Source organism: Mirounga angustirostris, unplaced genomic scaffold, assembly GCF_029215605.1.
Source record: "Mirounga angustirostris isolate CCGP_5_RB_7025 unplaced genomic scaffold, mMirAng1.0.hap1 SCAF_13, whole genome shotgun sequence".
NCBI classification, from domain to species: Eukaryota; Metazoa; Chordata; class Mammalia; order Carnivora; family Phocidae; genus Mirounga; species Mirounga angustirostris.
The window spans coordinates 12,495,903-12,513,770 of NW_026991721.1; the positions used below are offsets into that span (position 1 = coordinate 12,495,903).

General features: G+C 59.3%; 1 protein-coding gene across 1 annotated transcript; it reads right to left on the reverse strand.

Annotated features, from left to right (window-relative positions):
• Window positions 1-1,212: 1,212 nt before the first annotated feature.
• RTN4RL2 (reticulon 4 receptor like 2) lies at window positions 1,213-15,992 on the reverse strand. Its single transcript, XM_045892594.2, has 3 exons — window positions 15,643-15,992; window positions 9,592-10,073; window positions 1,213-2,932 (listed from the first exon to the last, which is right to left on the reverse strand). Exons 1-3 carry the CDS (start codon window positions 15,671-15,673, stop codon window positions 2,183-2,185), a joined length of 1,263 nt encoding a protein of 420 aa, XP_045748550.1. The 5' UTR covers window positions 15,674-15,992; the 3' UTR covers window positions 1,213-2,182.
• Window positions 15,993-17,868: the final 1,876 nt, after the last annotated feature.

Consider the following 17,868-nt stretch of genomic DNA (forward strand, 5'->3'; position numbering starts at 1 on the left):
TCAGCTTGCCTGCACGTGCTCCACTGCTCTGCATTGTGCGAGTGTGTGTGAGAGAGCGTGTGAGCGTGGGTGTGCACGTGATGGGCGTCCGTGGGTCTGTCTGGGCTGATGGTGGTGGAGGTGGGGGTGGTGGAAAGAGGCATTGCTGTGGACTTCTTCCTGAGGCTCACACACTCCTCTTGCTTTCACTGTTCTGAAATAGCATCTGGACCGAAGGCCCATGAATATTTCACAACGATAATTCTGTGACCTGGACAGCCTGCTTCTGATTTCCCAGCATCCTCCCTCCCCCTGCCCAGTCCCCAGCAGCTCCTCCTCCATCAGAGCTCTTGCCCCCCATCCCGCTCGCTAGCCTCCCCAAAGCCAGCCTGACACAGGCTCCCTGTGAGGCCCCAGACCCGGAGCTCCCCAGGGTCCTGATTCAGGCTCTTTTCACTGTTCCCCCACCCATCCCACAGTCTTATCCGAGGTCCACCTGCCTCAGGCCTTCATTGTCGACTCCTTCCCGTTTCTGCCTCCTCTTCTTGCCATCCTTTTGACTTGCCTGGCCAGAGTCACAGGATCTCAGCATCCCTGCTCTCTGAGCCCTGGCATCCAGGTCCCCTCTCTTTCCATTCCCCCCACCCCCTGCGGTTAGATTCTTAATCCTAAATGTAAACCATCAAACTTCTCCCCAGTTGCTCTGATGAGGCTCACCCCTAACCTCTACCCCAAGTTCTTCTCAGTTGGGCTTTTTCCTTCCCCAGGCCTCCCTAGCCCTAACCCTAAGCCTCCCTTGCACACACTGGAAAGATGAGGCTTCAGATCATACCTCAAGCCAGCAGAGTACCCCAACTTGGGATTCATGTCCCTCTGGTCACCCTAGGACCTTGGTTTCTCCTCTAATGTGCTTGCAGAACTGCTTCTTGACCTGGTCTGGCCCACCTCTGGAGCCAAGGGAAAGAGACCATTGATCTCTAGGGTTGTTGCGTACAGCTGTGCAGGCTGTACACTGCACAAAGACACTCAGCCAACGGGGCAAGTACGAGCTGAAATTCAGCCTTAGGCTCTGCTTGCTGAGGTGTTTCTTGTGGTGTGGGGCTGGGTTCCCCTGAGGATGAGGTGCCTTTTTCAGATTTGCCTAAAGCCATATTTGGGCTGGCTGTGACCCTGGATGTCTGTTATTTCTCCTTGCAGGGTAAGATGGGAAATGCTCTTCCTTCCTGAAGGAACAGGCCTAGGAGGGAGCCGTTAACCAGGCTGGAGGCCTTCCCCAGCCTCAGCTCCTCAGGCACCAGACAACTCAGGGTCGTCTGTAGCTGCTTCCCCGGACCAATGGGAGGTGAGGCGATGTCAGCACCCACTCTTGGCTGTCAGATTTCACCAGATTTCAATGGCCTGCTTGGGACTCCAGGGTCACCCCTCTTTCTCAATCTTCAGCTTCTCATCATGGGGGAGCAGCTCTCCAGCCAGCAAGAAGCACTTTGGTGGCCTGGGAAGGATCCCCTTTCTCTAACCCTCCTGGCCCTGGAATCCTGATTGTTCTAAGCCCTCCTCCGACTTTTGAGGTCCTGAGCCAACAAATCTTACAGAAGAAGATAAAATAATAGAATTTTTTAATAAATTTTTTTTTTTTCCCCAAACAACTTCTGTTGATCTTCACCACACAGGGGCCACGGTGGAGAGGAAAGTTCTCTCCAGGCACCCTAAAAAGTGTCCCGGGTAGACTTAGGAGAAAAGTCTTCCTCCAGTGTCGGGAGGCTGAGGGGGGCTAGGATAAGCAAGGGCCTAGGGCTAGCCTGGCCCCAACTGAGGCATCCCTCCAAAGGGCTCCTGGGTGGGGCTCCCTTCCCGGGAGCTTCCAAAGGCTCTGCTGGTGGAAGACGCTCTGCAGACAAAAGCCCCCTCTCGAGTCCACGGTGGGCACTGGGAGAAGGGGTCAGCGGCTGCCTGGGGTGCCCCACCCCAGGCTTGGGGAGGGAAAGAGTTAATGGCCGGACTCGGGGAGAACAGGGCTGAGCCACCCGAAGCAACCCCGTCCTCAGCCAGCAGCCCAGGAGGCAGGGAGAGGCGGCCGGTCTGTCCCTGGGGAGGGGACAGGAAGGCCGGGGCGGGACGCGGTAAGGGGGCGGGTGGCCCGAGCCGCAGCGGGGGGCGGGGGCGGGCGACGGACACACTGGCCTCTTCAGTCTCAGCACCGCAGTCAGAGGTGGTGGGGCGCCAGGAGCAGGAGGCAAAGCAGAGGGGTGGGCAGGCCGGCCGAGAGCGCCGGGCCGCGGGAGTCCGGGGGCGCCTGGCAGGCGGCGCCCGGGCACGTCTGCTCCCCCCGCTGGTCCTCGCCCCCGTAGCCCCCCCAGTAGTCGTCCTCTGTGGGCGCGTCCCCGCCCTGGCGCCCCCGCGGGTCTTCGGCGGGCAGGTCTCGGTAGAGGGTGGAGGGGTCGGCGGGCGGCGCCCCGGCCTCGGCCACGCCGTACAGGTGGTTGGACGAGCTGTTGCCGCGCGCGCGGCTGCCGGGCCGCGTGGGCGCCGCGGGCGGGCACGCCTGGAAGTCGGACTCGCGGAGGGCGCGCAGGTCGCGGCCCTGGCGCTCCGGGGGGGTGGCGCAGGTCACGTCGGAGCTGGACACGCGCGCGCGCTGGAACCAGGCCCAGAGCGGCCGCGCGCGGCAGTCGCACGCCCAGGGGTTGGCGTTGAGCCGCAGGAACTCGAGCGCGGGCAGGTCGGCCAGCGCCTCGCCGGGCAGCGAAGCCAGGCTGTTGTTGAATAGGTAGAGGATGGTGAGGCGGCTGAGGCCGCGGAAGGCCGCGCGGTGCACGCCCTGCAGCCGGTTCCCGTGCAGCAGCAGCCGGTCCAGGCTGCCCAGGCCGCGGAACACGTGCTCCGTGAGCAGCCGCAGGCGGTTCCCGTGCAGGAAGAGGTGGCTCAGGTTGGCCAGGTCCGCGAACAGGTCATCCTGGGGGGGGGGGGGGGCGGGGGGAGAAGAAGAGAGTGGTCCTCAGAGGCAGGTGGGGAGGAGGGGAAGGAGGGGGAGCGTTGTGCTAGAACGGAAAGGGTTTGACGGTTTGATTTGGAGAGATCTGGGTTCGAATCCCGCCTCCCCTAACCTATTAAGAAGGTAATGTGGGGGGCGCCTGGGTGGCTCAGTTGGTAAAGCGACTGCCTTCAGCTCAGGTCATGATCCCAGGGTCCTGGGATCGAGTCCCGCATCGGGCTCTCTGCTCCTTGGGAGCCTGCTTCTCCCTCTGCCTCTCTCTCTCTGTCTCTCATGAATAAATAAATAAAATCTTAAAAAAAAAAGAACACATTCTCTTGGGAAATTCTTTAAAAAAAAAAAAAAAAAGAAGGTAATGTGGGGAAAACAATATCGTTGAGGCCAGTAGTTCTTAAATGCTAGTGCTTTGAATCCCCTGCAGAGCCCTGCGTGCTGTGCCGCCCCCCCCACCCCCCACCCCCGCCCCGAGTTTCTGATTCAGCAGGTCTGGGGTGCGGCTGCAGGATTTGTTCCCAGGTGGTGCTGATGCTGCTGGTCAGAGGACCACACCTGGAGAATGAGCACCCCCGGTTTGCTTAAGCATGCAGGCTGGGCGCCCAGACTTCCTGACTTCAAATCCTGGAGCTATCAGTACTGACTGCCACTCTGGGCAAGGCTCAGTATCTCTGACTCCGTTTCTTCAGCTGTAAGATGTGGAGATTAAATGAAGCAACATCTATGAAGTTACTTAGAATAAGATTTCCATGAGGTAGGCATTCGGTGGGTTGGCCACTGTTGTTAACTTGGCCAAGCCAGTAATTTCTCTAAGCCTGTTTCCTCATCTATAAAATGGGGATGAGTGTACATCCTCCTGTGTTGGTGCTGAGGATTAAGGAAGACAAGCCACACAAAGAGCAGATGGGTGAAGTGCTGGGCCCAGTGCCTGGCACATTGGGATTTGGTCCAATGAAGCCCACAGGCTCAGGAGTGAGAGCCCGGGGCTTCAGATCCAGCTTGCCCTCTTCCCAGCTGTGTTATTTTGGGCAAGTTATTCAGCCTCATCCAGTCTCAGTTTCTTTAGGATGTATAACTCAGCGGGCTGAGGGAGGGTTGGGTGAGATCATGCTGGAAGGATACGGCACCCTGTGGGCACATAGACCACCATCAATAAATAGTGGTTATTACGACAGTAGGATCTCAGTTACAGTTGGGTCCATCCCTATTCCTCTAACAGAGGAGCTGCCTGGGGCTCAAAAGGTCTGCTATTCTACTTCAATAGGATATTAGACGGGCCGGGTGTCAGCTCCACCCCCCAGAGGCAGCAGAGAGGGGAAGGAAGGCTGCTGGCTGATGCCCTGCATCACTGGCCCCCTTAGAGGGCTGTCCCACCTGCCTGCCTGGGGCTGGGGAGTCCCAGAATCAGGCCTTGTTAGTGCTGGAAGGATTTTGAATGGTGATTCAGAATTAATGGGGGTGCAGGAATAGGTATAGGTTTGCTTCTTGGTGGGGGGTAGCAGGCAGGGAGCGGGATTCTACCTTTTAACGAGCTCACCAGTTTGGTGGTGGTTAGCCAGACTTGGGAGTTAGTGCTTCTGGGCCCACTGGCCCAGCCCCACTTTTTATAGAGGAGAGCACTGAGACCCAGAGAGACCAAGGGCTTGCCAGAGAGGGGCCCAGAGCCCCAGTACGAGGTCCTCCCCTCTGTGCAGGACATCACTGTGGTCAGCAGGCTCAGAAGGTCTGGTTCTCAGGGATGAGAGCATCTACTGTGTTGAAGCCTGCTCACCGCTGGGTCCTGTTTCCGGGCTGTTTCCCACCCTTTCCTGGCTGGGGGATGATCCCGCCCTTCCCACCCAGGAGCCTGGGTCTCAGGCTCTCAGGTGGGGGGAGGGCGTTGACTCCCAGCCCACACCCACAGCCTCCACCTTCCTGTGCTCCTGCGTTTTCTCGCCCCCTCCCATCTGCCTTCCGCCCTCTCCGCTACAGGAACTGAGCCTGCCAAGAACCCTCCTCTTGGCCACATTGAGATCCGTCCCCTCAACCTTCTTGGCTGTCTCTGACACCAGCGTTCTCTGCCCCCTGCTGCCACCACCCCATGCCCAGCTCAGTGGATTCTCTGCACGCCTGTGGCCTCAGCCTGTCCCAGCTTGGCCTGGTGCCCTTGTCCTTCTCTTCCCGGCCCCCAGGGAGTGCATTCTGAAACCCTTCCACTCAGACATCTAGTTAGGGTTTCCCTTTTTATGGAGTGTCAGCCGTGGGGGGACACACCCGGAGATACCTGGTCAGGATCAGTATGGGGTGGGGGTAGAAGCAAAGGTCATCAGCACTCTGGGGACTTCCAGAGGTCAGGAAGGGAAGACCAAAGGTTCAGACGCCCCAGAAATTCAGGCACCTTTGATCCGCAGCCCCAGTTTGGGGGCTACAGAATCCTTTGATCTCAACCTCTTCTTCTTCCCCCTTTTCCCTCTTGCAAATGTCCTGGCCCTCCCCTCGCTGAGCCTCTGTCTGGGGGTCCATAGCCCTCCCTTCATCCAAGCTGTTGCCAAATCCCACAGCCACTTCCTGGGCTACAGCTCTCAAATCTGGGCCTTCCTCTCTCCCTGTTAAAACGTTCTCTGTGCATTAATAAGCTCTTGACTTTCACAGCCCTCGCCCTCCCCACCCCGCGCCCCCTCCCTCTGGGCTGAGAGCGGCTGCTAAAGTCATTCACTTCCATTTCGAAAACCACATTTCCCTCACCTCCCCGCAGGTCGGTTCCCAGCTCTCTGCATCCATTTGGAATCTCAGCGCAGCATCCCTGCCCCGCCCCCCCCCCCCCAGGCCCCCATGGCATCCAGCATCCTGCTCTTAAGCTTGCCTCCTTCCACCTTCCCCACTCCAGTCTCTGGCACTTAGCTGCTGGGCTGTGTGACCTTGGGCAGCTCCACAAACCTCTCTGAGCCTCAGGTTTCTTCATCTATGAAACAAGGGACGTGAGACAGTTGATCATTAAGATCTAGCCTCATCTGATACTTATGAGTAAGTGAGTCCTGGAGTGTACCTCACTCATTCAACAAAGCTGTATTGAATGTCTGCTCTGTGCCAGGCACCCCCACTCACAGTGCTCACCAATCTCTGCCAGGTGTCACCATCATTGTCTGCGTCAGAGCCCACACTGGGTGCCAAGCTCTTTGCTACCCAGATCCCATGTAGTAACTGAATCATCACAGCCCCACGAGGCAGATAATATTATTACGTCCCTTCCGGAGAATAGGAGAGGGAGGCCCCCAGAAGGCAAGTGACTTGCCTAGGGTCCAACAGCTATATGTGGTGGAACGTGGGTGTGAACTCTGGAGTTAGGCAGAGCGGGGCCCGTTTCTAGGCTGTGCTCCTAAATGGTTGGGTGACCTCGGACTGGTGCCTGGACTTCACCGAGGCTCAGTGTCCCCAGCCGTGGAGGAAATGATGCTTACTCTGAACGACATGTTGTGCTGAGCCCTTTGCAAGTAGCATCTCCTTTAATCCTCACAACAAGCGTCTGAGGCACAGGTCACTTCCTCCGCTTTACAGGTGGATCCATGGAGGCTCAGAGTGGTGAAGAAACTTGCCCAGAGCCACACAGCAAGCCAGAGGTGGGCCTGGGATACACACCCAGGTCTGTCTGAGTACGAAGACTGCCCTTATGTACCATGCAGGCTGTCGTGATTGAAGGAGAGAGCTGGTGTTTCTATCCTCTGGTTCTACTCAAGTAGGAAATAAGCTCCCGGAGAGCAGGGACGCTGTTTTTGCTCACTTGAATCCCTGGCACCCAGAACACCGCCTGACATGTAGTAGGTGCTCCATAAATACCCACTGATGAATGAACGCCCCCTGGTACAGTGCCTGGCCTACAACAGACAGTCCTTGAGAAACTCCACCCCACCCCGCCTCCATCTTCACCTTCCTCTTCCTGAAAAGCTGTGGGCCCTCGCCCCCTCCAAAGCTCCCTTCTCGGGAGCTCCATCTTCGGTCACACCTGCGTCCTGTGGATCTCGCCCCAGCCGCACGTTTCCTCACCTGCCTGTATCATCTCCTGGCCTGGTTCTCCCAGGCCAGCCCCAGGCAGAGGCTGGCTCGCTCTTTCTTCTCTACGAAGGGGCCAGGTGCGGAGATGCTCCCTCCCCGTGATGCCCCCGCACCATTCACACCGTGGGGTGCAGGTCAAGCACTTCCCGTTTCAGAAGGACCCCCCCACCTCTACCCCCTGCATCCACTCAAGGCCCCCTTTGCCCAGACCTTTCCTGAGCCCAGGTGCTGGCTACCATTCGTGGCCTGAGAGACCCAAAGGGTCAGGTCATCATGACATGATTTATTCTGCACTGAACTACGTGCTTTATATTCACAAACTCATTGGCTTTTTATAGCCATTCTTTGTGGAAGGTCTTATTTTTATTTTTCCCATTTTATGGGTAAGGAAACTGGGGTTCAGAATGGGGAGGCAACTTGCCTCAAGTAAGTCGGAAAACAGCAGAGCAGGGATTCAGACTCAGGCTCCCTGGCCCCAGATTCGTCATTCTGAACAACTAATTGTATCGGTAAGGAGGTCAGGGTGTCAGTAGGAGTCGTCCAACTACTAGGAGTAATACGATCATGATAGCGCCTCAGACGCTTGTTGTGAAATGTCATCAGACCGCGAAGGCTCCAGTACCATGCTCTTCCTGGTTGTGTGGCCCCAGCAACTTCTGTTCTGTGTCCCTACTGCCCCTACCTGTCCCCTACTACCAGGCTGTTGTGAAGGTGAGACACGAAGCCCCCAATCACACGGACAGTGGTGTAAGAGAGTTGATGTGTAGAGGCCTTCTATCTGCAAAGTCTTTGGGTCCCGGGCCTCCGCTTCCTCATCTGTAAGGAGACAACCTCTGAAAGGGCGGTAGGTGTGAGATGAGGTGGCTGAATATACTTTGTAAACCCTGAGGTGCTAGGCAAATTTAGGAAGCAAAGGAAAGGGAGGGAGTATTCTGGGACCCACTCGTGGCCTCAGTATCATCCATGAAGATGACCCAAATCTCCAGGATCAGGTCCAAGACGGGTCATTTCACCCAGGCCAATGTTAAATGAGGCTTGTTTCTCTTTTTAAAATAGTATTTTAACAAGCATTTATATAGTGCTTACCGTATGCCAAGCACTATTCTAAGTGCTTTACAAATTATTCATGCCCTGAACGCTTATAAAATCCCTAGGAGATGGGGGGCTGTTGCTGCCCCCGTTTTACAGATGGAAACACTGTGGCTCAGGAAGGTTAAAATTCGTCACACGCCTGTAAATGGTACCAGAGTCGATGTATAGTCCTTAGCACAGTGCCAGACACACAGTGTGTCTCCTAAGTCGTGGTGGGCGCTACTGTTACCATTTTTTAGGCAGTGATAATGGCCATGACAGAATTTTCCAGCAGACTATGCGTTTTTCTTGCCTCTCTCCCCGACTAGAACGCTATCTCCGAAGGTAGCGAGCTTCGTCTGTTTCCCTCACGGCTGTCTCCTCCGCAGCTAACACACAGTGGGTGCTCGGTATACCTGTCAGGCTATTCCACCTGTTTCATCATCACTGTCAATATCAGCACAGACCTGGTGTGCAAACCAGCACATTGGCGAGACCAGGATGGGGAGGAGCAAGTGCCTTCCAGGCTTATGTGGGGGCGGGGCTGGGGGTGGGGGTAGAATTTGGAGGTCTTTGCCCCCTTCCAACCAGAGGCTGTGTAGCCCAGGGAGGAATTTCTTCCAGAGTGGTTTGGAGGGTGTGTGATTGCTTCCTGGGGAAACAGAACGGGACGATCTGGCTGTCAGACAGTCAGCATAACAACAACAATAAACAATATTTAGATCAATGATGATAACAATAAATAGCAATTACTGTTATTCCTTCCGTTTCCAGAGCATCCATTTTCCAGCTACTTAACCGCTCTTTACCCTTTTCTTTTCCTTCTTCCCTTGCACAGGGATGACAGGTTTGGGGGGAATCTGGAAAGGATAGGGCTCCCCCTTGTCCCAATACCCAGTGAGCTGGAGAGAGGCGGAACCTTCCATGGGGGCATGATTACAGGGGCTCTGCCCTCTTGTTCCTCCTCCCCCCGAGGTGGGAGGGTGTAGGGGTGGGTGAGAAAAGCAGCCACTAAGGCCTTCGGGCTGGGTGCCTGGGGAAAGGCAGAGTCCCCCGAAGGCAAGCAAGGGGGAAAGGAGGGATCACGGAAAGAGAAACGTACATACACCCAGACAGACATGGGGGAGTGTGTGGAGTGGGCGTGTGAAGGGAGACAGACAGAAGAGGCAGAAGACAGACGGGGGAGGCAAGTTAGTGAAAGAGGCAGAGAGGGACAGAAAGGGATAGACAGACAGACAGACAGACGGGCAGAGGGAGACACATGGGGGGGTTGGAGGGTGAGGGAGCGAGGCCGCGAGGGACCCAAACGGGCATTGACAGGAAGCTGTAAAGAGAGAAAATAAAGAAGAGCCCCTGGCGAGGGTGAGGGGGACAGAAACTTAGGAAAGGGGCGGGGAACTAGAGAAGCTTTGGCGGGAAGGGGGGCCCCCGGGGCCCCGGGGCCCGAGCAGCCGGACCGGCCCGGGGACAGGGGAGAGCGGGCCGGGACTGCGTGCGCATGCGCGGCCCGGGCGGGGCGGGCTCACCTGGAGGTGGAGCAGGCTGTTCTCCTGGAGGTAGAGGTACTGCAGGCTGACCAGGCCGCGGAAGATGGTGCCGGGCAGGCTGCTGAGCTGGCAGCGGTACAGATGCAGGGACTGCAGCCGCTCCAGGCCCTGGAAGGTGTCGGGCTCCAGAGAGCGCAGGTGCCGGTTGTCGCCGAGGTCCAGCTCCTCCAGGGCCTGCAGGTGGCGGAAGGTGCCCGGGTAGATGGCGGAGAGGTTGTTGGAGAAGAGCCACAGGGTGAGCAGGTTGGGCCCGAAGGTGCCGGGCCGCAGCGTGCGGATGAGGTTGTTCTGCAGGAAGAGGCGCTGCGTGCTGGGCGGCAGGGACAGCGGCACGGAGGAGAAGTTGTTGGCCTGGCAGCTCACGGTGGGCGGGGATGAGTAGCAGGTGCAGAGCATGGGGCAGCTGGGGGCTGCTGGGGGCAGGGCCAGGAGCATCAGCAGGAGGCAGGCCGAGGCGGGACCTGTGGGAGAGGGAGGCCAGGCGGTTCTGGGGTCGGGGGTGGGCCGCGGCCAGGCCTGCTGGCCAGGGGCCTGCCCACCCACCCCTAAGGGCAGCAGAGGGGTTCTGGGTGCAACCTGAAGGTTGCAAGAAGCCCTGGCCGTGTCTGCTTTTTGAGGCTTCTGGTGTATTAAAAAATAAAGAAATGCCAAGGGGACACTGTGGAAAGCAAGGTTGAAAGCTCTTGGATGAGTGGTGGCCTTTTTTAATTGGTTTTCACTGTGGTCGGTTTGCCCTTGTAACTGTCAGGGCTTCTCCAGCTCCGGGTGCTAGGCCTGATGGTTCTCCGTTGTACGGGGCAGTCCTATACGATGTCTTATTTAGCATGTTTAGCAGCATCCCTGTCCTCTGCCCACTAGGTGCCAGCAACACCTGCCCCCTGGTTATGATAACCAAAATGTCTCCAGACATTGCCAGATGTCCCCTGGGGGGCGAATCGCCCCCATTTGAGAATGGCTGGAACTAAATTGAGAACCTTCGTGAATCTAAGGTCCGTGCAAAACGGCCCTCGGGCTGCCCCGGGGTCTGGCCTTGCTGAGCCCACCGGTGCCTGCAGCCCCCTCCCTCATCTTCCAGCAGCTTTCACCTTGGAAGAACGGGGGCCTGTCCAAGCTGGAAGGGCCCTGATGGACCAGGGGTCAGTGCATTTCTAACTGGGGCCAGCAGCCACCTGCAACAGAATCAGCCAGGTGGTCCCGGAAAGCAGGCAGAATCAGAATTCCTGGGGCGACAGCCTGGGAATCTGCATTTTATTCCACAGGCTCCCCTCATTCCAAGTCACTTAAAAATAATATAAATATTTGTCGAAGTAACTTCTGAATGGCGGAAATCGTTCCGCCTTCTTATGATACGGATGGAGAAGCAGGCCCAGGGAGGCCCAAGGGCCTGGGGCTAAAGAGTTGTGTCTAGGCCCCTCTGTTTCCCGTAGGGGGTGCAGGACCTCCTCATCCATCCCTGTCCCCTGGCCTTCTTGCCCTCACTGCAGCTGATAAACTTCTGGGCGGGATCTAGCTTGACCTCTGCCCTTTTTCCTGACTTCCAGATGAGTCCTGGGATTTTCTCCTGGCAAGTTTGCCTGGGGAAAGGGAGGCCTACACCCCACAAACCAGGCAGTGACTTCCTGGGCACACATTGACCGAGAACCTTCTGCTTCAAGGAGTGTGGGCAGAGGGGAGGAAGACAGGCCCTTGGACCCAGGACCTGAGATCCTGGGGCTCTGTGGGTTTCAGAGACTCCAGGGGGAGGACGGAGGGTCTGTGGCTCTTAAGTGGTGCCTTGCGCTCCAGAGGTTGCTGTGCGTGACTGTGTGTGTGTGTGATCGCAGGTCCAGCTGTGAGCTGGGTGCTCTCTGCTTACAGTGCTGCTGAGCCTGGTGTGTGTGCCCCCGGCCCCGGCAGGTCCGAGTGTGGCACGGACGGCACGGATGCTCTGCTGTGCCTCCCGCCCGGGTCCGGGGGGACACGCCCTGCGGGGTGTGTGTGGTGTTCCCGCTCCTTGGCTTCGGGCCCCTCCTGGTGCCGCCTGTCCTCCGTGTGTGTGTGTGAGTGCGGCCCCGTGCGTGTGTAGGCTGGGTGTGATGTAATAGCTCGGTGACACAGCGGCGGCTGTTCCGTTCCTTCACACCACCTCCGCATTTCTCGGCCCTTCTCACCCCTCCCCCGTGCGGCGTTTCACGATTACTTTCTCCTCCCGAGTTTTTCAGAGCCACGTGGGGTGGAGGGGCCTGTCTCTCACCCCTCATCCGAACCAGGCCGTGGTGGAGAGTGGGAGCGCAGCAGGGCCCCCTGGGTGGGTTTCGTGAGGCCTGGGGTTTGGGGCTTAGAACAGGAGATTTCAGAGCTGGAAAGGTCCTCCAGGTTCACGGGGCTCAAGTTCTTGTGCTATGCAGGGGACATGGGGGCTCAGAGAGGGCAAGGAACTTGCCCAAGGTCACACAGCAAAGTGACTGGGCAAGAACCAGAAAGGACTCTCCTGATGCCTGGCCAGGACACTTCTGTTTCCAGCAGTTACCCTCTGAGCTTGCTTTCCCAAGGACTTGACACCAGAGGAAGTCAAATCCTTTTCTGATCATTAATCCCACCCCTGAGCCACAAAGCTCACCAGAGTGTGAGCTCTGACGGCCAGCACCCCTCCAGTGGATTATGGAGCTCTTCGCTCCAGCCTCTAGGGCTGACTGGCACCCCAAAAGAGACAGAGGGAAGGATGTGTGATTCCAGAGCGCTCCAGAATCCCAGGGCCACTCCCTGGCCCCAGGGTCTCCTCTGGCCTGGGGGCCAAGCCTGCAGGGGCTGATTTACAACTCCTTGGCTCCCTGCTTGTCCACATCAGGGGGCTCCTCTCGTCTTTCCCCACGCCCCCTCTGGCCGGTCCCCACACCTACCCCCATCATGGCCCACCGCCCCAAGTCGGAGATGGTGTTCCCTGCAGGCTCTCTGAGGAGGGGCCCTGAGCAGGGGCCCCCTCAGTGACAGCTGCAGCGTAACCATGACTCTGTTGCCATTCCTTGCCCTCTCCGCCGGGCAAAGCAGCTGTAACCCAAGGAGCCTCATCCATAATTCAGGCTGCGGCTGTCACTGGAGGCGAGGAGGAGGGGAAGGTGGGGGGCTCTGGGCTTCTCGGCCCCCAGGCCTGGCTGGAGCGCTGCTGGGCAGAGGCAGTGGGGGCTGGCGAGCCATGCCACTCTCTCCCTCCTCCGCGCTCAGTCCCTGCCCGGTGCGCGCGTGCCCTTTTCCTTCCCCACCCCCTGCTTCCCACAGCTCCTCACCATTGCTCCTTCCCTCCAGGCCTTGTCTTTTCTCCCTCCCTGAGGACCATACGTCCACTCCCAGCCCCCATCTTGTGACTCCCTGGCAAAGACTAGGGCAAGATGCAAAGTGTTGGAGCTGGAAGGGGGGGGGGTACCTCAGTGGCCATCAAGAGCAAACCCCCCTTAGTTCACAGGCAGAGCCCCTGAGGGCTGGGGAGGGAAGGACCAGTTTCGGAGGGAGTAGCTCAGGCCTCCTGACCCGGATCTCTGACAGTCTGCCTTTAGTATCTTTCTTGAGGCCTTCATTTCGCCGCTCACTCCTTATACAGGCTAAGGAGAGCCCCTGGTGACAGCCTCCCGCACCCTCTTGGCTCACCCCATCCTCTCTCTTTCCTCCTCTTCCTTTTTTCTAAAGTCAGCAGGTGATGGCTAGAGCCGCAGGGGAGCGCAGAGCAGGGATGGGCAGAAGCCCTCTGTTATTAAGCACCTACTGTGTACCAGACACTGTATCTGTGCATAGAGTATAACATAGTATAACCCTGTGGATTAATATTATTGCCCCCAACCTGCAGCTGAGCGGAGGGAGGCTCAGGCACAGAGAGTTGCCTCAGGTCATGCAGTTAGTATAGACCGGATGAGTCCATGTCAGAAGAGACTCTCTGACCTTTCTTTGGGAGACCTCACATCATCCACAGAAACCACACCTGAGTGTGACAGTCACTGCCCTTGAGGTCAAGGGAGACAGAAAGTGCACCCAGGTGCACGGGGCTGGGCCAGCCATGATGCTATTTGGGGTGAGAGCAAAGAAGGGACCCAGGCTCTCTGCAACTTTCCTCTTCTGGGTTCCAGCTTGTGGCTGCTCTAAGGGACGGCCCGTTTGGGAGTCAAAAAGGAATGACCAGTGTCCAGGAGACGTGGCTAGGATTGACCTATGGAGGGAGCGGAGAGAGGCCAGAACATGGTATCGATCCCGGAAGGCTGAGGTGCCGAGAGCCAAAAAGTATCCATTCACCGAGGGACCATCGTCAAGGACTCTGGACCATCACCCCGGAGTCCCAAGGCTCAGAAGCAAGGTTCTCACCCCAGGAACCACCTTTTAGTCCCGAGGCTCTGGTGAAAGAAGGAGCTTGGGGAGGAGGTAGATGCACTCTGGGTGGAGGGCAGGTGCCAGGGTGCTAACCCAACCGGGCGCAGGGGAACCCTGGAAAAGGCGCTCCCTGAAAGGGGAATCGAGGGCTCTGGCTCTGAAGGAAGGACCCAGAGTCCCAGCTGAGCAGCCACAGCTCCACACCCAAGAGGCTGGGAAGGGCTGGGGCCTGGCAGGCAGATGCTGAGGGGGCAGGGGCTGAGGAGGTGGGAGCGCGGAGCAGAATGGAGGTGGTGGCAATACCAGTGACGCAGGGGCCTGGGGGAGCACTGATGCGGGTGACGGAGGTTCAGAGCTGCTGCAAACAGCTTCTCACTCTGCCAGAATGTAACACCCCAAATTAAGCAGCCACCGTGCTGGCGGTGGCTGGATCCGACGACGGCGACGACGACGGGGCCCAGAGATATAAATGGCAGCATGCAGCCAACCAGGGTGCCCACCCTTGGAGGCTGCCGCCCCACTCGAATGTCCTCACCCTTTCCCCCTCACAGCCGCCCCCAAGGCCCAGAGCTGAGCCCCCCACCCGGGGCTGGCCCAGCAACCACTCCCTGAGAGAAGAGATGTGACAGGCAGGCGCTTTGGGAATGGAGGGCTTCCCACGTGGAAGTGGTTACCAGAAGCCTCTTTGTCTCATCCCTGGGCAGCCCCCCTCCCATCTTGTCCTCTTCCTCCTCCTCCTTCCTTCCCAGCTACATCCCCATCCACATCGGCCCCCAGCCGCTCTCCCCTCTGTGGTTCCCTGTCCCCAACCAGAGCGCTCATCCTTGACCCTCTTCCCGGCTCCTGACACCCCATCTCTATCCGCCACCCGCGTCCCTCTGGTTGTCAGGCTTCCGATCTTCCCACTCCCCTTTCCTTCCCAGGCCCCAGGGTCCCAGCCCTCCTCTTTCCCATTACCCACCCTGCCTTCCGGATTCTGGGTTCCTCTCCCTCGCCTTCTCTCCACCCCTCTGTGAATCTGGTCTCCCCTCTCCTTCTCTCTTCCTCCGTCCTCACCTGGGTCCCATTTCCCTCCATGCTTTTCCCGTCTAACCTTTATTCCTCCTCTCTCTCCCTCCCCTAACCACTTTCTCCATCAGCGACTGCTTCTCGCTCTCCCCCTCTCTCTGACCCCTTCCCCACCCCACCCCCAATCTGGTCCACACCCTAGTCTGTCACTCAGTCCGTGGAACTATCCCCCTTTCTAGCGCCCTCCATCTGTCTTCCTAAGCAGGGCCGTTTGGATTTCCCTCTGAGCCTCCTATCCACCCAGACAGCCCCCTACCCACACCCCCTGTCTTCCCAGGTGACTGGAAAGTGCTGAGGCACGGGGCACGAGGAGTTGCTGAGTCGGCGCTTCCCCAGCCGGCCAGAGTCCTCAGCGTCCCCCGGAGCAGGTGGAGCCCGGGCCGGGTCCGCCTGCCCCAGCGTCCCCCCTCGGTCACGAGCTACCCGCACCTCCCAGCAGGCTCCGAGCCGGGTGCGCTCCTCCAGCCGGCAGCCCTGGGCGCGGGGGCGGGGCTCCGGGCTAAGCTCTACCCCCTCCCCAGGCAACCCCCCACCCCCACAGCGGCCCCACCCTCACGCCCTGGGGGGAGGGGGCACCCTGGCTCCCCTCCTCTGGTTGCCCTCCGCCCACCGTTGGGTTGGGGTCCCTACCTTGCAGCAGGCGCCCGAGCCCGGGCAGCATCTTGTCTCGACGCTCGGGGGAGGGGGCGGCGGGGGGAGGGCGCTCCCTCTAGCTCCCTGAGCCCGCCGGACGGACGGCGGGGACTCCGCGGGGCTCCGGGAGGGCCCGGGAGTCCCCGGGCTGTGTGGCCCGGCCGCGGCGCTCTACCCTGCGCCCCCCGGGCTGCGGGCCTCGGGAGGAGCCATCGGCCCCGACGGGACGGGGCGGGGCGCGACGGGGCTGGGAGGGCTGGAGCTGGCCGTCGACGCCTCGTGCCGGCGCCCCCCAGCAGCGCAGGCAGCGCGCGAGTCCGTCAGTCCGTCGGTCCGTGCGCCCCGGCTGCTCGCCGAGGGAGAGTGGGGACGGCGAGGATGCTCTTCCCAACCACCCCCACTCCTTCCCGCACTCGCTGGCTCCTCCCTCGCTTCCTAGCTAGCCGACTTAACCCTCTCCTGGCCACTAGGAGGCGGGAGCGGCTCTCTAGCCCCCTCCATCCCGGCCCCCTCCCATCCTTGGGGAACCCGGAGGACGGTGTTCGATCGCCTTCGCGGAGCCACGTTTCGAGAGAAAGCCTTTCCGGGGGGGGGGGGCGGGGCGGTGCAGTAGTGTGAGGGATCCCCGTGGGCTTGGCCAGTTCCCCCTCCCAACTTTCCCGGGCTCCTGGGTCACCTCCCCCTCCTGCGGCGTCCCCGGCGCCAATGTCCAGGCCTCCGCCGTTTTTCTCCCCTAGATTCTACCTTCCCCTCCTTTCCCAGACCCCAAGCCCAGAGTGTGCGCGACTATAAGAATAGCATATGCAAGAGATTGCGTGTGCAAGATTGAGTGCCTATGAACGTGCACGCGCGCACAAGGACACTTGTGCAGGTGTGACCCTAGAGTGCTTGCGCGCGACCTTTTAAACGGGCCCGAGGAAGGGCGAGGGCGCGTGAATGTGCGAATGGGTAAGCCGCTGAGTGCCCACCAGCGTGCGCGTCCGCACTGGTGGGAACCGTGAGGTGTTCGAGAGTTTGGCGCGAAGTGAGCTTGGGATGGGTGGCAAGGGTGTGTGCCCCTTAATGCATTGGTGAGCGGGTGCAAGTTTGGGTGCGCGCGCGAGTGTGTGCATTTTTATGTGTATGTGTGATGTGTCCTAAAGGGAATATCTCATCTCCCGCGTGGGGAGGAGACCATTGATTTCACTCGAGCTTCTTCTTCCTCTAAAAGAGGGGTGCATTCTGCTCTTGTCGGGGTCCCTCCCGCCTCTCGCGGCCGCACCATCCGATCCGTGACCTAAGCGTCTCCTTACAAAGGCGGCGATGACGATGACCCCGGCCGAGACCCAGCCCGGGGCGCCGAGCAGCCTGCCCTCTGGAGCCGCCGCGGCTCCGGACAGGCGCGGGGCGCCGCGGGTAGGCGCTTCGGGGACGGCGGCCTTGCGGCACCCGCGGGTTTGGAGCTGCGGGAGAGGCGCTTGCGGCGCAGGCCAGGGCCATCTGCACGCAGCCTCACCCGAGGAAGCGCGAGAGCCCCGGGCGGCCGCTCCCGGGAGCACAGAAAAGGAACCCCTCGCCCCGCTGCCTCGCTCTCTGGCTCCTCCTCCCCAGTCGGTGCCGGAGTCCAACACAGCACCGGGCATACAGTCGGCGCTTTATAAATGCCGGTTTCTTTTTCCCATTCCTTCTCTGCTCTACGCGTAGCCTCTCATTCTTCCCTGGCTCTCCTTCGATTTCTCTCACTTCCTTCCTCCACCCTTATTCATATTTTGTAGTCTCTGTCTCTCTGTTCCACGCCCCCCCCCGCCCCATTCTTTCCCCCCTCTCCCCCCTCCTTCCTCTCTCCTCTCCCTGTCATTTCCAATCTTGATGCATCTGTCTCTATCACTCTCTCTCTCTCTCTCTCACTGTCTCTCCTTGTCCCTGTCGCCTCCCTTCCGTCCCGTGGCCCCCTGCCTCTCAGACTCTACGTCTCTGTGTCTCTTGTCTCTTTCCCAGTGTCTACCTTCCCCCCCACCCTCGCCCCCATTTCATTGGCAGGCTCCCGGCCTTCCTGCACCTGGACGCTCGGGCGCCCCCTGCTGGTTTATCGTCCGCCCTTCCTGGGCTCCCTCCGCACCTAATGTCCTCTCCCGCGCCGCTCCTGTTCCGGAGAGGAAGGAGCGGAAAGCGCGTCTCTGGGGCTCCAGTCCCCCTCCCATCTCTAGAAGGCAGGAATAGGCCCCAGCGTTTCCTGGGACCCAC